Source organism: Mustela erminea, chromosome 10, assembly GCF_009829155.1.
Source record: "Mustela erminea isolate mMusErm1 chromosome 10, mMusErm1.Pri, whole genome shotgun sequence".
NCBI lineage: Eukaryota > Metazoa > Chordata > Mammalia > Carnivora > Mustelidae > Mustela > Mustela erminea.
This window is the reverse complement of record NC_045623.1, coordinates 103,009,026-103,029,500: the sequence shown is the minus strand read 5'-3', so window position 1 is coordinate 103,029,500 and position 20,475 is coordinate 103,009,026. Positions and strand designations below refer to the sequence as shown.

At 55.9% G+C, this 20,475-nt stretch overlaps 1 protein-coding gene across 4 annotated transcripts in view; it reads right to left on the bottom strand.

Moving 5' to 3' along the window:
• Positions 1-17,503: 17,503 nt before the first annotated feature.
• Positions 17,504-20,475, bottom strand: part of CTNNBIP1 (catenin beta interacting protein 1) — a 44,677-nt gene continuing 41,705 nt past the window's right edge. For all 4 annotated transcript variants that reach the window (XM_032301614.1, XM_032301612.1, XM_032301613.1 and 1 more), the window contains one exon: positions 17,504-18,197. In XM_032301614.1, the coding sequence (XP_032157505.1) occupies positions 18,139-18,197 (59 nt within the window). In that variant the 3' untranslated portion in view covers positions 17,504-18,138. The remainder of the gene's footprint in view (positions 18,198-20,475) is intronic.

Sequence of the window (20,475 nt, the reverse complement as noted above, 5' to 3'; positions counted from 1 at the left end):
CTGCCTTCAGCTCAGGTTATGATCCTGCATGTTGTCCATATGTTGTGTGTGTGTGTCGTGCACTGGGTTTGAGTCCAGCATCAGGCTCCTTGTTCAACAGGGAGCTTGCTTCTCCCTCTGCCTCTTCCCTCTGCTTGTGCTCTCTCTCTCTCTCTCAAAATAAATAAATCAAATCTTAAAAAAAATAAATAAATAAATGGCGGGGAGGGCCACCTGTGTGGCTCAGTTGTTAAGTGTCTGCCTTTGTCTCAGGTCATGGTCCCAGGCTCCTGGGATCAAGCCCCGCATCGGGCTCCCTGCTCAGTGGGAAGCCTGCTTCCTCCCTCTTCCACTCCCCCTGTTTGTGTTCCCTCTCTCCCTGTGTCTCTCTCTGTCAAATAAATAAATAAAATCTTTAAAAAATAAAAATAAAAAAATAAACGGGAGTAAATTTTAGAAAGAAAATAAAGCAGGGGCAGTGGGAGAGTGAGCCCTTAAGTTCAGTGTCAGTGAGTTCAGAGAGTTCAGTATCAGAACTTAATTTATTTGTAGCACACCTAGCTGGTGTCCACAGAGAATCAGAGAATTGCTTGGTTTGGAAAACCTACACATTTGGTGTCAGAAGTGTGACGTACAGATAAAGTTTATACATCTGACATGCATACATATGTTTTCCTTTACGTGGATGTCCCGGATTTGACTGAATCAGCCCTCTGTTGATGACTATTTCTCCCCCACAATGGGCTGTTTCTAATCTTTTGCCTTGACAAAGAGAGCTGCAGTGAGCCTTTGTGTGCTTCTTGCTAACTGTGTGGATTTCTACCTCTTGGGTAAGGCACTTCATCTCTCCATTCTCAGTATCTCATCTGTGAAACAGAGATAAGTCAGTGCCTGCCTCCCTGGGGGATAGGAATAGACGAGGAACAGACGAGCCAACACACAACTGTCACTATCATTATTGTTCATTACTGTCCATGGCTCAGAGCTTTGTGCCTCTTTGGCAGTGGCAGAAGCCCTGATTTAGGAAGGGACATCCCTGTGGTCTCAGGAAGTCAGGCTGAGGCCTGATGGTTTGTTTCAGACTACTTTTAGTGCTTTCTATGGCTCTCTGTTTGCAAAGGAAGTTGGCATTCCCACGCAGGCAACATCAGCTGCTAAGAATTTCCAAAGAAGGAATTTCCTTCTTTCTTTCCCATAGAAGCCAGGCAGCTTGCTTTTGCACCCCCAAAAGGTGGGACAAGGGTTAGGGTTTCCATTGCATGCTTTTCCCCAAGGTAATACACAGCATCTTCTCCTCCTCTCTTGGATGGGGAGCTGGGAAAGGCACAGGACCTACTGACTCTTCTTTATGGGGGAGCGGAGGGGTGGCTCTTTGATTCTGCAGCACGAATGATACACCCAGTGCACAAAACACACAGACAGCGTACAGACAAGCACAGTCCCTCTGTGGACACAGAGGTTCTGCACACAACATCCCAGGGGACAGGGCTGGGCTAGGTGTCCGGGAAGGAGTAAGAGAGAAGGGAAAGGCAGGGGCAAGAAGAGCACAGCTTCCCTGGGACCACGAGGGAGCGTGGCCACTGTTCTTGCTTAGTGAAGCTGCACTAAACCTAGGTTCTATCCATTGTTCCTTCATATTCCCTAGGACTGGGGGTAGGGTAGGATAAAGTAGTTTAAAAAAATAGGAGGAGGGGTGCCCAGGTGGCTCAGTGGGTTGGGGCCTCTGCCTTTGGCTCAGGTCATGATCTCAGGGTCCTGGGATCAAGTCCCACATCAGGCTCTTTGCTTGGCAGGGAGCCTGCTTCCTCCTCTCCCTCTGCCTGCCTCTCTGCCTACTTGTGATCTCTCCCTGTCAAATAAATAAATAAAATCTTAAAAAAAAAAATAGGAGGTGGGCACCTGGGTGGCTCAGTGGGTTAAAGTCTCTGCTTTCCGCTCAGGTCATGACCCCAGGTCCTGGTATCAAGGGCTGCATTGGGCTCTCTGCTCAGCAGGGAGCCTGCTTCCCCGTCTCTCTCTGCCTGCCTCTCTGCCTACTTGTGATCTCTGACTATCAAATAAATAAATAAAATCTTTTTAAAAAAATAGGAGGGGGGCACCTGGGTGGCTCAGGGGGTTAAAGCCTCTGCCTTCGGCTCAGGTCATGATCCCAGGTCCTCGGATTGAGCCCTGCATCGGGTTCTCTGCTCAGCAGGGAGCCTGCTTCCCTTCCTGTCTCTCTGCCTACTTGTGATCTCTGTCTGTCAAATAAGTAAATAAAATCTTTAAAAAAAAAAATAGGAGGAATGTCTTACATCATCTGGGTTCAGACAGACCTGGGTTCCAGTTATTAGCAGAAAAGATCAGACAACCCAATTACTATGAACCTCAGTTTCCTTATCTGTAAAATAGGCACATGGTAATCATAGCCCCTTTGGATCACTGGGAAGATTGAATGAGAGGTTGCATAGCAAGGCTTTTGCTCTGTGTGGAGCACATGGTAGGTGCTCAGTTAGCAGTAACTGTTCTCAACGTGAGGATGATATATGTGCCTATGGTTTGGAAAGTCTGAGGAGATGATGATGGTTATAACTGCTTTCCCAGGGTGTCTGGGTGGCTCGGTCAGTTAAGCCTCCAACTCTTGATTTCAGGTCAGGTCATGGTCTCAGGGTTGTGAGATGGAACCCCGCATTGGGCTCTGTGCTGGGTGTGGAGTCTGCTTAAGATTTTTCTCTCTCCTGGGATGCCTGGGTGGTTCAGTTGGTTAAGCATCTGCCTTCAGCTCAGGTCATAATCCCAGGGTCATGGGATCGAGTCCCACATCAGGCTCCTTGGTCAGTGGAGAGTCTGCTTCTCCCTCTCCCTCTTTGTGTGCTCTCTCTCTCTAGCTCTTATTCTCTCTCAAATAAATAAAATCTTTAAAAAAAAATTTTTTTCTCTCTCCCGCCGCATCTCCCCTGATGCTCCTCTCCCTCTCTAAAAATAATAATAATGATGATGATGATGATAAAATAAAATTTAAAAAAATAACTCTGTTCACAGAGCACTTTAGAGTTTGCATTTGCCCAGCATACTACCCCCCCCTTTTGAAGGGCATCTCCACACTCTGGGACTTCACGGCAATCTTCCTGGCAGAGGTTCTCACTCATTCCTATTTAACTGATGGGAAGCAGTTCAGAAGGGTTAAGTGGCTTGTCAGTGGAGAAGTGGCTCAGCGGGCCTCAGGTGAGTCTCCTCTGGCCTTTTTGTGCTTTTTCCTTGCCCCTCAAACTCCCTGGAGCCAGCAAGCACCAACAAAAATCAAGAGTCAGACTTCAGAATCTCTGGCCATTTCAAGCCTCCGGCTCATTTCCTTGCTCAGGATTCCTTCTCCTTTTCTGCCCCCTCACCGGGGTAGCCGGGATTGACCAGCCCCAGAGATCAGGAGCTCACAGAGTGTTTGCCGTGGGCCAGCCCTGCCCAATGCCTTCTGTGTGCCTTGTCTGATTCCATGCCAGCAGCAATGAACCCCATCAATATCCTTCCTTTACAGAGCACAACACTGGGGCTGAGAGAGGGTAAGTAATCGGCCCAGGCCACACAGCAAAATAGGAGAGTCGGGATTTGAACCTAGATTTTTCTGACTCCAAAGCAGAGGCTCTTACTCACATTACTATCTCCCAGAAGCTGCCTGATGGCAGACGTTTCCGCATGGCCCTGGAAGGTCAGAAGACATCAAGCTGGGAGAACGGCTCGGCTGATCCCCGTCTGGCTCGTGGTATGGTGGGTGGTCAGGAGGGAGCCAGGACGTTCAGCAGGGCATGAGGGGAACCAGATGCCCTGACCAAGGACCAGGCCTCCTGCTCCATCCCGAAGAGCAGCCAAGACGTCCCCTCCGCATAAGGACCATGCTGTCCTGTTGACCTCCGGCCGGCTCCCGCCCTCACACCCCTGCAGACCCCCTCACACCCCTGCAGACCGGGCCTTCTCCCGTGACTGTAGCTCTTTTCCGATTACTCCTCCTTTCTTGGACCTTCTCTCATTTAACCCAGATTCTGCCAGTTCCTTGCTCGGTGGCCTCTCCTCTGTTTTGTCAACTATAAAATGGGGATCAGAATGACATAGGCCTTATAGGGACACTGTGTGGATTAAGTGTGAAGCATGGAAGTATAGAAGGTTTCAGCACTATGCTGAACACATTGTTAGTGCTCAGTGGCTGCTGGAGATCATTCCAGTGAGGATGTGTTTGGTCACATGCAGACAGGGAGGGGTGGGGGGAATTAACCCTCTTCTCTCTGCTGCCCTAAATTCTGCTGGTTCTTTAAGAACGCTGAGGCCTGAGCCCTGGCATGTCTGACCAGGGAGGATGAGGTAGGTGGCTTCCTCCCAGAGCCTCCCTTCCCTCTGGTCCTGACCTAGAGCCCCGGTCACGTTCAGGGCCTGGAATATCCCAGCAGGCCTTGTCAACACAGGCCTGGCACCGTCCCGTCCCATTGTCTGTTCAGCCTGCAGGAAAAGCAGGGGAAGAGAACCTTACCTCGAAAGGGACTTCTGCTCCTGCCCTTTTTTGCACTCCCGAGGGCCTCCTGTTTCCAGTTCCCCTTGGGCTCAAGGAAAAGGGGAGGAGAGTCCTACCTCTTCTCCCCTCCTGAGCCAACCTCATCAAGGTTGCAGCGCTGGGCTTTGAGCAGCTGAAGGCATTGATTTAAGGGATGCAAATGAGGGGGCTGTCTGTCGGAGGAAGCAATCTTCTGGTGGGCAGATAGGTCTGGGAGAATTCTCAGTGAGCCTTGCTGGGGCTGGCTTGGTGGGAGCAGGCAGGAGGCCAGCCCAGCCTGGGAAGGACAAGGAGGCAAACCGCAGGGAAGCTCGGAGCACGTAGGGCCAGGTGTCACCCTCGGCCCGGGTCCGCGGAGGCAGGGGCAGGAAGAGTCTGCGAATCCTCCTGCCGTGGCCCCCTGCCCACAGGCCCAGCAAGGTGCGGTGATTGGTGGATGAAGAAAGGGAACTTGACCTACAGGCTGCAGGCTGAGTCTGTGTTGCCTTTGCTTGGGAGCTGGAGGAAGAGGGGAGAGGCAGATGGGGAGACCGAGGGCAAGGAGCCCCAGCCACGCAACGGGGGGCGGGGAGGCTCTGCCTGGCACTGGCTGGGCAGGCAATGGGACACGTTGAGACTGAAGCTCGTGCCAGCCGCCTCCAGCCGAAGGAGGCAAGCCTGGGCAGGGCAGGCCCCAGACAGCCGGTCCCTGGAGCCACAGAGACACGAGCCAGTCAGGTCTGCGTGCTGGGAGGCCAGAGAGGCCAAGAGCATTTATCGGTCCTTCGGAGGGTGTCTGCCGCCTGCCTCTGAACTTGGCCTCCACCCCAGCAATGGAGGAAGAGAACTGTGGCACTTAAGCATCAAGCTTCAAGCCTCCAGAGGGACACAAACATGCCCCAGGGCCCCAGAGAATGGCAGCGTTGGTGAGTCACTCCACACGTCCCAATCACAAGAATCACTGCCGCCCCGGAGCCAGGCATCGGCCAAGGCCCAGACAGGTCGTCTGATGTCAGAACCTAAGGAAAGGTCTGGATTGCTTACTAAGTCCTCACTTGCGTCTGGTTCCAAAGGTCAGGTCCAGATGCTTGGCTCTCACAGAATCTGACCAGGATGCCCCACCACCCGTTCCCCATCCCCGAGGTCCCCCCATAGCTCCCCTCTGAGCAGGGTGAGGGGAAGCGGATGTTAATTTGCTCATCTTCGCTAATTTGAAAAGGAGCATAAACAGCAGAGCTCGGTTGCACCGCTCTGCCGAGGGTGTGGTTTAGGTCCAATTATGTGCTATTAGTGCATTTGCTCTTTGTTCCCATGGCAGATTAATTGCAGATCTAGTATTGTGGCAATTAACACGATTATGGGCTCTCTCTTCCGGCAGGCCAGAATCCACATGCTTTCGGCCAAGGAACTGGGCTGGTGAGAGGGAGGGAGGTATCCGCTGGGGAAAATGCCCACTGTTACGGGTTGGATGGTGTCCCACCGAAAAAAGCAGATGCTGAAGTCCTAGCCTCCAGTACCTTGGAATGGGACCTTCTTTGGAGATAGGATCTTTACAGACATCGTCTGAGTTAAAATGAGGTCACTGGGGTAGGCCTAATCCAATATGACAGGAGTCCTCCTAAAACGGGGAAATTTATCCACACAGAGGGAAGATAATATGAAGAGACAAGGAGAGAGGCCTAGAGCACGTTGTCCCGCACGGCCCTTGGAAGGAGCCAACCCTGTTCACACCTCGATTTTGTATTTCTGGCCTCCAGAACGTGAGACGGTAGCTGTCTGTTGCTTGAGCTCCTACAGGATTTCACTGAGGCAGCCCGAGCAAACTCATAGACCCACTCTGTTCCAGACGGAGTCCCCCAGGGTTGAGGGGACAAGGGGAGGGGACACCAGCATTGCGCTCTGCTGAGAAGTCTCAAGAAGTGATCACCAGGGATAGTCAGCACCTCCCTCCCACCAGACACCTTTCCCGGGGCTTGTCCCCCCATCAGTGTCCCCTCTCTTCTCCTGGCCCCTGGGAGTTCATTCTTCACGGTCCTGCTGCTGGAGCTCCTCCTCCCCGTGGAGTCCGTCTCTAACCAGTCACCAGCTTGGCCAGTCTTGGGTGAGTCACTGCCTTTCCCTTTGGCCTCCCCTAACCTTGTAAGGTAAACAGTGTATGTAATTTCCCAGGTTAAGCCAGTTATAATGCTCAGGGGGTCGCACAGTGTTTTGCAGGTTAGGAGATACTTATCACCAAGGCCCCTTCTCATTCCACACTGACAACAACTCTGCCGGTATTACCGCTGATTTTACGCGGAAGACAAGGCTTGGAGAGGTCAGACACAAGGAACAAGCAGGGCTCGGAACTTGAGTTCTGATTTTATACCTTGTACTTGTCCTCCACAAGAGTAGTTCTTATGGAATATTCTATGGAATACATAAGAAACTTCAGAGTTCTGCGGTCAAATAGATAAGGGAGAAGCTAAACGAAATGGATGTCTTTGTCGCAGGACTTCTCAGAACCTTCACTATATTGTGACTCTCCAGACGAATGTGTACAGCATGCATTTTCCAGCCTCCTTTGACCTTTGTGGGACACCTGCCACTTCAGACAGGGCTGCGTGACACTACAGCATCCCTCTAGGATGGCAAAGCCAGGGCCGAATGGAGAAGAAGAGCGCTCTGATCTCAAGTTCAGTGGGAGAGTCTCCTTCCTCCCCCTGCTTTTTCTCTCCCACATGACAGGCTGGCTGGGCATCCGGGTTGGCATCACCATGGGGTTTTCTGACACAGAGGGTTCAGCTGTCCTGAGAGTGGACAGCTTGTCCCTGACCACCCAGCATTCTTCCCTTTAGGGACCACTGCTGCCCCCTGCACATGGCTCTAGTAGCCTTCTCCCACAGCCTTACCTTCCCATGGTGCTAGAGAGAGAAACAAGGAGATGTTTCAGATAAAGAAAACAGAGCATGTCAGAGGGTAGAAAGCAAAATACAGAGGGTCAGTTAAGATCCTCTGAGGGAGGGCGCCTGGGTGGCTCAGTTGGTTGAGTGGCTGCCTTCAGCTCAGGTCATGATCCCAGAGTCCCAGAATCGAGTCCCACGTCGGGCTCCAAGCTCCATGGGGAGTCCGCTTCTCCCTCTGACCTTCTCCCCTCTCATGCTCTCTCTCATTCTCTCTCTCAAAAAAATAAAGAAAATCTTAAAAAAAAAAAAAAAAAAAAGATCCTCTGGGGGAAAGGCAGGGCGCCTGGGGTGTTCAGTCAGTTAAGTTAAGCATCTGCCTTTGGCTCAAGCCATGATCCCAGAATTCTGGGATGGAGCCCCACTTCAGGCTCCCTACTCAGCTCGGAGTCTGCTTCTCCCTCTCCTTCTGCTGCTTCCCCCTGCTCACGCACTCTCTCTCTTTCTCTCACACATTCTCTTTCAAATAAATAAATAAAATCTTAAAAAAAAAAAAAAAGTCCTCTGACGGGGTGTTATAGTGTGAACGTTCGTGTCCCGCCCCCGCAGTTTCATATGTTGAAATCCTCCCCACTCCCCGTATGGCGGTGTTAGCAGGTGGGCCTTGGGGGAGGGATTAGGTCACGGGGGTAGAACCCCCTTGTGAATGAGAGCCCACGAGCTCGCTTGGCCGTCCCATCACGGGGGGACACAGAGGGGAGACAGGACCCGGGAGGTGGCTGTCACCAGAACCCGACCACGCGGGCACCCTAATCTTGGACTTCCCGCCTCCGGAGCTGCGAGAAACGAATTTCTGCCGTTTATAAGCCATCCAGTGTGTGGGATTTTGTTCCAGCCACCCGGGGAGTCTAAGGCAGGGGGTGACATTTAAGCTGACAACTAAAAATTGAGGATTCAGGGGTGTGGGAAGAGCAGTACAGGCAGAGGGAAGACAGGCACGAGCTCTGAGGCGGGGCGGGCGGCGTGTCTGAGGGACTGAGGGACAGGAGGCTGGGAGTGGGGAGCGGGGGGAGGAGGCCAGAGGTCGCCAGGCCCCTGAAGCCTGGGGCTGCCCTGGATAGGGAGCCCTCGATGGATCTGTATCCTGAGTGCAAAGGGCAGCCCCCGCCCTTCTAGAACCCAGGGTGGGGATCTGGGCAGGAGGTGTTCTTGGTGTTTTCTCCAGTTCCAGAACAGCGAGTGGCTCCCAGACCCAGCTTTTCAGGGAAGCCGTGGGGCTGGGCGTGGAACAGAGTGTTCTCAGTTACAGCAAGAGTCAGAAGCAACCCAGCTTCTGAGGCTCGAGATCCCTGAGGCAACGCAGTGACCCGGAGAGGCCAGCCGATGGTGCAGACATAGGCAGACCCAAGACCCCCAGGGACAGAACCACACACTTCCTTGCTCGCTTGTGGACGGGCTGGGGCTTTGCCAGGGCCAGGCAGACAGGCAGCAGCCTCTGGAACATTCTCCAGCGGCTCCTCAAGCTTCTACCTGCAATGACCCATTGCTTCCACCCATACTCAATTGGCTAAAGCCGGTCAAGGCCACACTCACTGGAAAGGGCGACAGGGGGACCTAATGCTCCCCCGTGCCTGGAAGGTGGGGAGCCGGGAGAATCGGAGGGGCGACCCCCTTTTACAGCTGGGAAACTGAGGCTCGGACGCATGGGACAGGATGAGCCGAGGTCGGAGGACTGACGGTGGTCCCTGCTCCATCCACAGGGCCCCACCCCCGTCTCGTACCCCAGCCTCCTCGGCTGGCAAATGACCTTGAGGAGCTTAATCTCCTAAGCCTCTCTGCTCTCTGCACCCAAGCAGGAGCTTGCTGTCCTCCTGGCCTCTCAGAGTGGGGACAGGATACTTTTGTCTTTCCTTCCCCCAGGGACAAATGCTTGGGGCCCTGAGGAGATCACAGAGCCTGGAGACGCCGCAGGGGGTGCCACGACAGGCCTACCCAGCACCGGCAGGAATGCCCCAGGCCAGGCAGGTCGTGGCATGCCCCCAGTTTTTCTGCAAACCCCCCCCCCCCCCCCCCCCCCCCGTCTCCTGCCTGAACTCCGGGACCTGCCCTGACACGTCACTCCAAATGTTTTCTCCTTCTGAAGCAGCTTCCAGGGCCCTCGGGCTGCCTTCTCTCGGCCTGGCCACTGTGGAGGACCCAGGCCCAGGCCCCAGCCAGGCCGCACACAGGCCTCTGCCACTACTTTGCCCTGACCCAAGCGTGAGCCTCTCAACGTGGCCACGAGGAGGGTGGCCCACGGGCAGGTGCCGGAGTTCTGAGGGGCCCTCCTGACCACCTCAGCTCCCTGCGGACAAGCCTGGGGGTTCCAGCCCTGGTCTGCCTCCTCGGTGACCAGGGTTTTGCTTCCCCGTGGGACGCTGCTCTGTGGCAGTCTATCACCAGGTCAGTGGCTTCGGAGACCACAGGACAAGGCCGCCTCCTCTCATCCCCGTCCAGTGGGCTCGCCCACGGCAGGTCCTTGGTCGGGAGTTCCTGACTGGTGTAGGGGTGCAGCTGGGCTAGGTTAGCTCTCGGGGAGTCTGGAGAAGTCCGGGGGGTCATCCAGATGGCTCAGGGCTCACCCCCTCTGGAGCAAGCCGCATGAGCTGGGAGGATCTGTGAGAGCCATGAAGAAGGAATGTTCTGGAAAGAAACCTTGAGGACCAGAGTCCGGGCTGCCCCTCCCAGGGAGGGGCAGCTCTGGTTGGGGTGTAGGGGGTGATTCAGCCAGGGGAAAGCCCGCAGACCACCTTCTCCTGGGTGCTGGACCAGCACGCCCAGACAGATTCCCGAGGGACGAGCCAGCCGGAGCCGTGGGCTGGCAAGGGTGGGCGTGCAGGGCTGTTGCTGAGGGAGCGTGGAGGCGGCGGTGTCGGGAGTGACCCGCAAGGCCCGGGAGCCTCAAAGCGTCGTGAGGCTTTGAGCACTGCAGCAGGGGGAGCGTGTGTGGGAACCGCCGAGGGGGAGGCTGGCCCCACAGGGGACCTGTTCTGCTGTCCCCTCAGCCAGGCCCCTTCTCCACTCACAGCTGAGCCCCCGGCATGCCTGGGGCCAGGGGTCCTGCCCTGGCTCCCCAGGGTGGTCGGTGTTTTCCTTTCACAGAAACACAAGGCCGCATGAGGATGTGCGGCCCACGGTAAACAAAGAGCTATTTTTACTGCCTCATTGTTTCCTCTCCCTGCGTCCAGCTCCCAGGCCAAGGGCCACCCCAGTCCTCCCTCCTCCCAGCACCCCCGCCCCCGGCTCCCGGGGGCCCGCCCGGTCACCCCAGACTCTGCCCTGCCAGGTGCCCACAGTGCAGCCACTACACTCCAACTCGGGGGTGGGGGCGGCCTCAGGGCGGGTCTGCGGAAGGGGGCCCTGCGGCCAGGAAGGGGCCCAGAAGGCACCAGAGCCAGGCCTGGGAGCCCCATGGCCGCGGTGGGCATCTCAGCCTGCCTTCCCCCCGACATCTGGCTGTGTCAACCCACCCTGGCCTGTTCAGAAGAAAGCCCTCAAACAGCGCAGCCCCTGTCTCCGGGGAGATCGAAACTGGGGCCACCCTGCCCTCACCCCCACTAGCCCACAGGGGTGTGTGTGTGTGTGTGTTGGGGGATGGGGGTGCAGCTACCAGGAGGTAGCGCCATCACCGCTCACTCCCATGCTCCCCGCTGGGAAGCAGGCCTGACAGGTGTCCCCTTCCAACAGCTGTCACTAGGGGCGCCTGGGTGACTCTCCATCTCTGCTCAGGTCTTGATCTCAGGGTTGTAAGATTGAGCCCAACTGGGAGAGAAACCTTGAGGTCTGCGAGGAGGAAGAACATTAATCGCAGCTTCCCAAAGCTGCAGAGAGCTGAGGGCATCTCCCAGGTGGACCTTGTCGCAAACAAAATAAAGCTTGTGACTGTCAGAGCCTGAAGGGGAACCCAGGTGTGTGCAGCTGAACCCAGAGCCCAGGAGGGCCTCCCCCACCTGCAGCCGCTGCCTGAGGCCTGTGGGGGCTTCATCCCTCTCCCTGGAGATCCATGCCAGGAAGGGTAACTCCAGGCCCTGGGGCCGGAGACCTGTGACCTGGGAGGGGCCGATGGAGGGCAGCCCGGGCAGGGTGCTGGGGGCCTTGGGGCTCAGCGGTTCCCCTGTCCTTCCTGTTTGCTCCGAAGCAGAGCTGGCTGCAGTGGGAAGGAGCCTCTGGCTGTGATGGGTTTTTTTTAACCACTTGATCATGATCAAGGATTTAATTTTATCCCCTTCTCTGGCTGGCTCGGATTCTATTTGGAGTTTAAGCACGAGCTAGTGAGCAGGAGGGTCCCTGGAAGACAGGACTCCCACTCCCAGCCTCGGCAAGGCCCCTCCTCGCCCGTCCGATAAGACAAGGTCCATCTGGGGGACCCCAGCAGCCCCGCAGGTTGGTCCGAAGGCTGCTGGACGGCTGCAGCTCCCCTCCCCCCCCTCACAAAGCTGCTCAGCAGAGGGAGAGGTCCTGGTGGGGGGTGGGGAGCAGGAGGTAGCTCTTCCCTCAGCCTCTATCGAGGGATCATCTCAGCTCTTTCTTATTTATCAAAAGAGTGTTTAACAGGGGTGCCTGGGTGACTCAGTCGGTTTCCCGTACTCTTGGTTTCAGCTCAGGTCATGATCTCAGGGTCATGGGATCGAGCCCCACATGGTGGGGCTCTGTGCTCGAGGGGAATCTGCTTGGAATCCTCTTTCTCCTCCATCTCCCTCTGTGCCTCCCCCTGCTTGTTCTCGTGTGTGTGTGTGTGTGTGTGTGTGTGCCTAATAAATAAATCTAAAAAAAAAAAAAAAACCCCACACACAAAGCAGCATTTAACAAGCACCTGATTGGACCTGGGGCCAGGTTCCTCCCCTCCAGGTGGAACACTCATAGGCCTTGCTTTGAATGACTTCTAAGTAGAGAGGACAGGGGTTGGAGGGAGACCGTCACATGACTTAATCGCGCCCTTACGTGCCGACCACCCACTGTGGGCAGGTCTCTGCTAAACTCGTCACTCGCCATTGTATCATAACCGTCAGCCACAGCTTATGGGGTAGATGTTCTCGTTCCTGTTTTTCCATAAGTTAGGAAACTAACTTACGTGCCCCAAGTCACGCCGCTGCCAGGTGGCAGGGCCAGTTCTTGATCCCACCAGCCAGCCTCCAGAGGTCTCACTGTCTTCCCAGCACCCCCGCTGCACGGACATAGAGACTTACACTGTGGGATTGAACAGTATAAACCAGGTCAAGAGAGAATCATGTTTATCTAGGGCTTTAGTGGATTCAAAACTTTTTTGTGTGTAGAATCTGTCGAAGGTACAATGGGTTTTATTATTATTCCCATTCTACAGATGAGAAAATTAAGGCTGAGACCTGCCCACGAGTACAGAGGTCACAGTAGGGAGGCAGGGCTCCTAGCCTAGCCTGCAGTCCCCTAATTCTGAGCTCTTTCAGTGACCTCACGTGGGGACAGGTGTCCTTTGAGGCTGGACTGCCGGATGCTGGCCAGGGGCCGTGACCAGGAGGAGGCGGGGAGAAGTGGAAGAGGAACCTGTTCTAGAAAAACCAGCTCAGCCTGGAGAACTGCCAGGTCCCCACGTGAGGCATCAGAGTGGACGAAAAGCAAAGAACAGGAGTTTTGATGGCCGGCTCTGGGCAGCAGCCGGGGCCCCGCGAGTTGCTGGGAGGCCAGCGTCACACCCAGGCTGGAAAGGCAGCGGCTTCCCCCCCAGAGCTGAGGGCTGGCCTGAGGCCCCAGCACCTGCCAAATATTTCACAACCTGAGGTAGCCGGACACAACGGGACTTGGGGAGCAAGGGCAAACCCCAGATTGGTCCTGGGGTCCCCGAGAGGCCACCGGGCAACCCGGTGATGTGGGGTTTACTCTCCCTCCCCCGCTTCCCAGTCAGAGTAGTGGCTACAAGCATGGAGTCTGGGGTCAGACACCCGGGTCCAAGTTCTGACTGAACCACGCTGACTGTTCGCAGACTATGTAACCCCCACGTCCTCATCTGTGAAATGAGGAGAACACCGCACTTCCCTCACGCATGACTGAAGGCGCTGCATGTGTAGCGTATGTACCCGCACCCAGGTGGCACCCAACACGCGTTTCCTGTGTTACTAAAACGGGGACGAGGCAGTCACCTGCATAAAAGATGTTTGTGAAAACACACCTCCCTCAAGGGCCAAGGCCAAGGAGGTGGAAACGCTCAGAGATTCTGGGTCTGAAGTCACCTCCCGGGGCGGTGTATGTGGGGTGGGGCTCCTGCAGGTGTGCAAACAGGGAGGCCACCTGTTGCACACTCTGCGGCTTCCCTGGGGACTCAGGAAGAGGCCCCGGGCAGGGCAGGGTGTGGCTCGGCTCCTGTCACCAGCTCCCTGAGCCCCCTTGCCTAACTGGACTGGCAGGTCCCTCTGGGAAGCCGTCCGTGAGGTAGCAGTTCCAATGTCAAGGAGGAAAGTGAAGACAAACCCTGGCTGACATTCAACAAGCAGTTCCCTGCCCCTACCCTGGGGGAGGCCTTTCTTTCAATTAGGACTAGCAGCCATGGTCAGCCCCAAACCTCCCCACCAAATCTCCTAAACACCCAGTTATTGCCCCAGGAAAAGGAGTTCCTTCATTGGACAGAGAATTGTTTCTTAACCATAGCCTCAGGTCGGTCTGGGACTATTTCATCGTCTGGGAAAGCGGTGGGTGCCATGGGTAACAGGCAGATTGAGAGGGCAGGCGGGGCAGATGGGTAGTGATGGGGTCCCCTGGGGACACCCCCACCTTTGAGCTCCCGGCCCTGGAAGCTGGCTCCTGCCCCCAACCACCGAGCCAGGTGCCACGGAGGGATCAGTTTCCCTGCTACAAAGGGTCCCGTTCAAAGGCTAGTGCAGTCCGGATTCTCCCAGCTGCCAGGCACCTGCAGGGACAGGCAAAAACAGCCCTTCATTCCCAACCGCCCTTCCCCCAGGGCTGGGAAACACCAACAAAAGGCAGGGTGCGCTGTCCGCCCCCCCTTCTCAGCCCATCCCTGGCCTCCCCCAGACTCAGCCTGGCCCCCAGCTGGTCTCAGTCCCCAGCAGTCCGAGTGCCACCTGTTGTCACTTCTGGCTGCGCACACACCTGTACTTAGGAAGGTGAAGCCTCAAAGACTCAGTGTTGCCCCCAGTGTCTTCCCTTGGTCTGCTGAGGTGTCCCGACTCCTCTTTCTTGGTAGCCTAATTCCCATAAGATAACCCTGCAGGGATGCCTCCCTCCCTCCCGGTTCCAGTTCCAGGTTTGCTGCAGGGGGCAGGGTGGTGGCACCAGAGCCAGCCAGCCCCTCCCTCTGCTCGGTGGCTCAGCTTAGAAGAGCAAGATTGGCTCCGAGGTTAACTCCCCAACCATGCAGCTCAGAACACAAATAATTTACCTAACGTGAACCCTTGATGTGTCTTGGTGATGTCTGGCTAATACAACTATCTTTTTTTGGTCTATTTCTCAAGACCCTCCTTCCTGGAAAGGGAAGTTACAGGGAAAAGCAGGCCAACTCAATGTAGAGATGAATGTAAGTTACCTGAAGGTGGAATGGGCTGTCTTGTGAGGTAGTGAGTCCTCCATCCTAGGGGGGCATTCAAGCAAAGGTTAGATAAGCCTTTTTTAGAGCTGTTTCAGAGGTGACACTGCATGGGCTGCCACGCAACCTCCAACACCTCTCCCAGCACTGAGAGTGAACAATGTGGATTGTGTCATCCGTCCTCATATTCTATGAACCCCACGGTGTTTAGTACCCAGTGAAACTCTTTGAAAAGGAAGTAGAAGCAGTGAGTCCATGTAAACAGCAAAAAAAAAAAAAAAAAAAAAGTCCTAAAATGGGATGATGAAGGGTGGAAATGAAAGATTCTAGAAAATGCTTCCAAAGCAAAAATTCCTAAAGGAGAAATGATTTCAGCTTCTAAACTTGAAAATACAGCTGAATACCAGCAAATCTCCCATTTCTGGGGTGACGGAAGGACCGGATATCTTGTTTGGACTTGTGTTGCAAGCAGCCTGAGACCACTGCCATCACACAGGATGCCGGTGTCTAGGGTAGAAGGGAGCACCTTCTAGGGTGCTCGGCGTCTGCTCTGGAACAGAGAGAGGGCGAGGTCACCTCTGAAGACTACTGACCTGTCCAATCTAGGATGATATTTAGAATCTCCAGGTCCAAAAGGGGTCTCAGCCTTCTGTGGCCCTGCCAGCTAGGCTGGGGAGAACTTGGAATTCTTCCAAAGCCTGAGTTCTGCTCCAGGTCACAATTAAACCAGCAAACATGGTGTTTTCAACCCTCCTTGCGGTGCCTCCTTGAGGAGAGAGGGCCCAGCTTCAGAGCCCATGTGACGTGGGGAAAGCAGTAAGTGCACCCAGTTCTGCGGGACATAACTCAGCTCACACACCAAGCTATTAAAAATCTTTATTGTTAATTTTTTTTTTCTCCAACAGATATATTTTTCGTTGAAATATGGAGCCGCAGCAACACCTTCACTTCTCCCGTTCAGACAGATCGCGGCCATCGCTGTTTCAAGTGGCAGGCCCGTGACCTTGACGAGGGCAGGCTGGGGCAGAGTACACACCACTGGCCAGGACGTGGACCCTTTACGGGAGCTACAGGTACGAAGAGGGGGCAGATGGCAACACGCCATTGATGCCTGCTGGCAGATGTCACAGCCTGGGGGGAGGGCACTGGGAAAAAGCTCCCCTTTCCCCAGGGGCTCAGCTGGGGCTGCAGGCCACGGAGCTGGGAGTGTGTTTGCGGATGCGCACACGCGCCACGGCTCCTGCAAGAAGATGCCGTCAGGCCCCTGCTGGAGTCCCCACGGTCCTTGTTCCCTGGGGACCAACAGTCTTTGCAGGGTAACCTAACCAGGTCAGCTGACCAGGGCCAGGGGCCCACGTGTGGAGGTCAGGGCCATGGATACTGTGACACGCAAGTCCTCCTGGGGCAAGGCCCAGAGGATGCTCAGAGCACAGCACGACCGCCCACATGGTCCCGAGGCAGCTTCTGTGATCCAGGACAGCCCCAGCCCAGAGAAGGGGGAGATTTCGCTCCTAGGGTCTTCTCCTGGCTCGGGATACCTGGGGCAAAAAGAGGGCCTCAGCCATTTACTGTCTCGGGGGAGGGTGGAGGCCCCCGTCCCTGAAGCCTGCATCGTTCTCCGCCTCCCCTCCGGGGTTCCGCTCTGGTGAGAGATACAGGGAGAAGGGCAGGCTAGCCCCAAGCGCACGGGGAGGACAGGGGGAAGGCCCAGGGCTTCTTCCAGCCCTTCACATACGGCTGCTCGGCAGCGTGTTTCTGGGGACCTGGCTTGAGGGCCAGCCTGGTGGGACCCGCTCAGCGATGGCGCAGCCAGCTGTCTCAGGTGGCACTTCATAAATAAACGGTGACTCTGTCCATTCCAGGCTGACATGGAGAGAGACCCTTTTGGAGGCGGTGCAGTGAGGGGCACCGGCCTGGGATCCGAGAACTCCGAGGGCTGGCCAGGCCCTACTGCCCAGCGGCCCGCACCTTGGGAGCCTGGCTAGCGGAGGTCAGGGCTGGGGGTTTAGAGCCAAAGGTCTCCCCGGCCTTGTGGGCCAAGCTTTGCGAGGTTCTGGGCTCCCAGGCAGAAACCTCTGCTGCACTGTGGGGTCTCAGGGCCGGGAGCAGCTCCTGCCCTTTACAGGAGAAGCCCCAGATGAGGCCTCAGGAAGTCGATCTGGAGGGAAGGGCTGGAAAGACAGCCGTCCAGAGCGGTGCCCCTCAGCTGAGCACTGGCAGCCCCAAGAGGCCCAGATGGGGATGAACAACTCCCCACCCCCACCCCCACCCCCACCCCCACCGTGGGGAGCTGGCTGCTTGCCAAGCCATGGAAGCGATGCCCGTAAATCCTGCCTGGTGGTCACCTCTAAGCTCTAGCCTGCACCTTCAGGACGGCACAAACCTCCTCGGGGGCTCTGCTTTCCAGCTGTAGACCCTGTATGAGGTCTTGGGGGTCCCCTGGCCAGGGCAGCCAGGTGCGGTCATTAAAGCAAACACACTCTCCCGGTGGATCCCCCACGGGGCGGGGGCAGCCCGTGGCAACGGGAGTCATGGATGAGCCAATGAGAAACCAAACACACATCTCAAAAGCCAATCAAAGGCAAACACAAACAAAACTTGGGGAAGCAGCAGCAAGCTTTGTGTAATAAATATTGCAGAGCGCACTTGGTTTCTTTCTTTCTTTTCTTTCTTTCTTTTTTTTTTTTTTCTTTTCAAGTCAAATATAACAACCAATGTCCCGAACCCTGTTTTCAGCATTCAAAAGAGAGAAGCTGTTGCTATCAGCAGAACACCTGCAGCCAATCAAAGAAAAAAACCATTTCCCACTAGCCGGCCAATCAAAATCCTTTTCCAGTTTAAGCAGCCAATCAGGCCTCTTCACATTCCTAAAAAGTGACCTAAATAAAGCACCAGATCTCGGAGAGCTTCCTGGGAAGCCATACACCGAGGCGCAAATTAAAAAAAAAAAAAAAAAAAAAAAGTCAGAAATAAAAATAAAAGGTGTCTGTTGGTCAAGATTTAAAAATAAAAGGGTTTCTTTCTGCAGCCAATCAGGAGTCCGTCCCTTCAAGCCAATTGTAACTGCACCACCGGTGGCTCCCTCGATGCCAGCCCTGCTGAGTGACTGTGGGGCGGGGCAGGGTGGGGGTGTAAGGGCAGGGGGAACCGGGAAGGTCATCTGCCGCCACTCAGCTGGTCGAGGTCCTCGCAGATCTTCTGGCAGCTTCCAGGGTGTTCCAAGGGGTTCACCGCTATTGCCTCCGGTCCTCCGTCTCCGACCTGGAAAACGCCATCACCACATCCTCGGCACCTGCAGATGGGGGCGGGGAGGGAAGAACCGTCAGACCCGGCACTGCAAGGCGGCTGGGGCCTTTACAGCCCTGGTCGGCCCTAGTGTGGTCCTCCCTAGTCCCCAGTGCTTCCACGGCAGCCCACCTCCTCTCTGGGCCTTCCTGACAGCCTGGACATGCAGGCAACCTGCCCTAGGTGGCAGGGGGCTGTCCCGGTGAGGCTGGCTCAGGGCCACCCACTGACAGGCTGCATGACAAGAACCCAGGGCTGCTTGCTGGTCCTCGAGCGGAGCTCTGCTCATATCCCTTGCTCCAAGGTCACCAAAGTCAGGGGCACCAGGAACCTCCATCTTTCTTGTCAAGGCTTGTGTCTCCATCCCTTTGGACCATTAGGACTTCCAATAGCCAGCCGGCTTTGCCCAAACCCAGCACCTGCTCAAAGGAGCACAGCCGGGCCCATTTCCAGCCTGCAGCCAGCCTGGCTCCCACCGAGATAGATAATGGCCAGCATCTTTATTATTGTTATTTTTAATCATGGATTTGAGATTCTGGTCCAGACGCTCATGAAATCACTTCCTTTGTCTTGTTTTCCGTAAGACAGGCTCTGACATGCAGCCAGAGAAGGGGAGAGGGAGGAGGAAAGAGCTCAAAACACTGACCGGCCCAGCCTCCCAAAGCCCCGGGTGCAGAAGAGGCTGCAGGCCCCGCCCCGCTCACGGGCCCTGGCCCCCTCCCTGGGGCCTGCTGCTGTCTCCCCTTACTCTCTCTCTCTGTCTCTCTTTCCTTATACAGTATTTGTTTTTAAGGAAAAAAATTTTATTTCCAAGTCATTTCTGCCCCCAAGGCGGGGCTCAAACTCACAAGCCCAAGATCGAGTCCTGCGCTCTACCCACTGGGCCAGCCAGGCAACCCTCCCCTTTTTCTAACGCAGAGTTCTTGGTCACGCTGATGAAGTCCCAGATTATGGCAGTCAGGGGTGCCTGAGGAATGCTACACATATGGAGGGGAGCGGATGAAGGGCGGGGTGCAAGGCGCCAGCTTTTGCTTTGTCCTCAGCCAGCCTCCTGCTCCCTCATCAACGCCCTGAACAAGAATCGGCGGCCTGCGGCCTTCCTGCCATACTTCCCTTCTGCACCGCAGGAGGCATTCTCCCCAGCAGGGGAGGATGGGAAGAGCAGACCCAGGAAAGGCCACAGAAGAGGGGGCCAGTGTGCTTGGCCCCCGGCATGTGAAACAGAGTTTGGGAAGGGCCGCATCCTGCCCCGGCCCCAGGTGAGGTGTGGGCTGGTTTTCTCCACACCATAAATGGGGCCTCCGCCTCCTCCTAACTGCCCTACCACACCAAGGGCTGGCGGAGGTACCCAGCAGTGGGTGCTGCAGAAGGAGGGCTCGCCCACAAGGACATAACATCAGAGATGGCCTTCACTCTGGCCACCGGTGCACCAGGGTGCTGCCAAGGGAACCACCCAACCCCCACTAGCAGCCCACCAGCACAACTTCCCTTCTTGAAAATTCCTCAAATTATCTGACTTCTTGGGATGGGGGGGTCCTTTGCTTGGGAAGCCCTACCAATCCTTCCCCTGTCTTCTTGGGAACATTCTGTTCTCACCTCGGTCCTAGGACCATGAAATATCACTGCAGGCAGAATTTTCCTAGCAACCACAGATTCCAAGATGACATCATACCCTGCCGGCAGCTGAGCTGGTCACCTACCAGATGCCGGCTCTTCCTGGGCGGGCGCCGCCTGCCCAGCTCGCTAATCAGAAGGGTCTGGCGCGGGCTGGGGAAGGGGGGTGGTGGGCCATGAGCAGGGGCAGCCCACCTGCTTCTTTCCTTGCCTGCTCCGTGGGCTCTCCCGCAGGGACCTTAGGCCTCTATACTGAGCTGCAGGCACAAAAATAGCATTGGCTGCTCTGAGAGGGAATAGTGCGCCTGCAGAGGGAACAGACCAGGGGCTGCGACTCCCCACACCGCAGCCTGCCTGGCCTGTGGACCGGGGCTACACTCTGAGTCAGGGAAGGAAGCGACCTCCTCTCACACAGAGACTCCGAGGACTCCAGCTTAGGGAGACACCTGAAGTGGAAGATCTGCCAGAGCCCCCCGGTGCCACAGTGCCAGCTGGTCTCCTGTTCCCGGCAGGGGGGGGGAAACCGGGAGCTTTCATTTTTAGAGCCTCCCACTCTGCTGCTGGAGCCGGCGCGGAAAGGGCCCACAGAGCTGCTGCCCATCCTTGGGCCTGCTCCGTTCCCAAGGGACTTGCCTTTTCCAGCCCTCGCCAAGAGGGCACAGGCCCTTCCA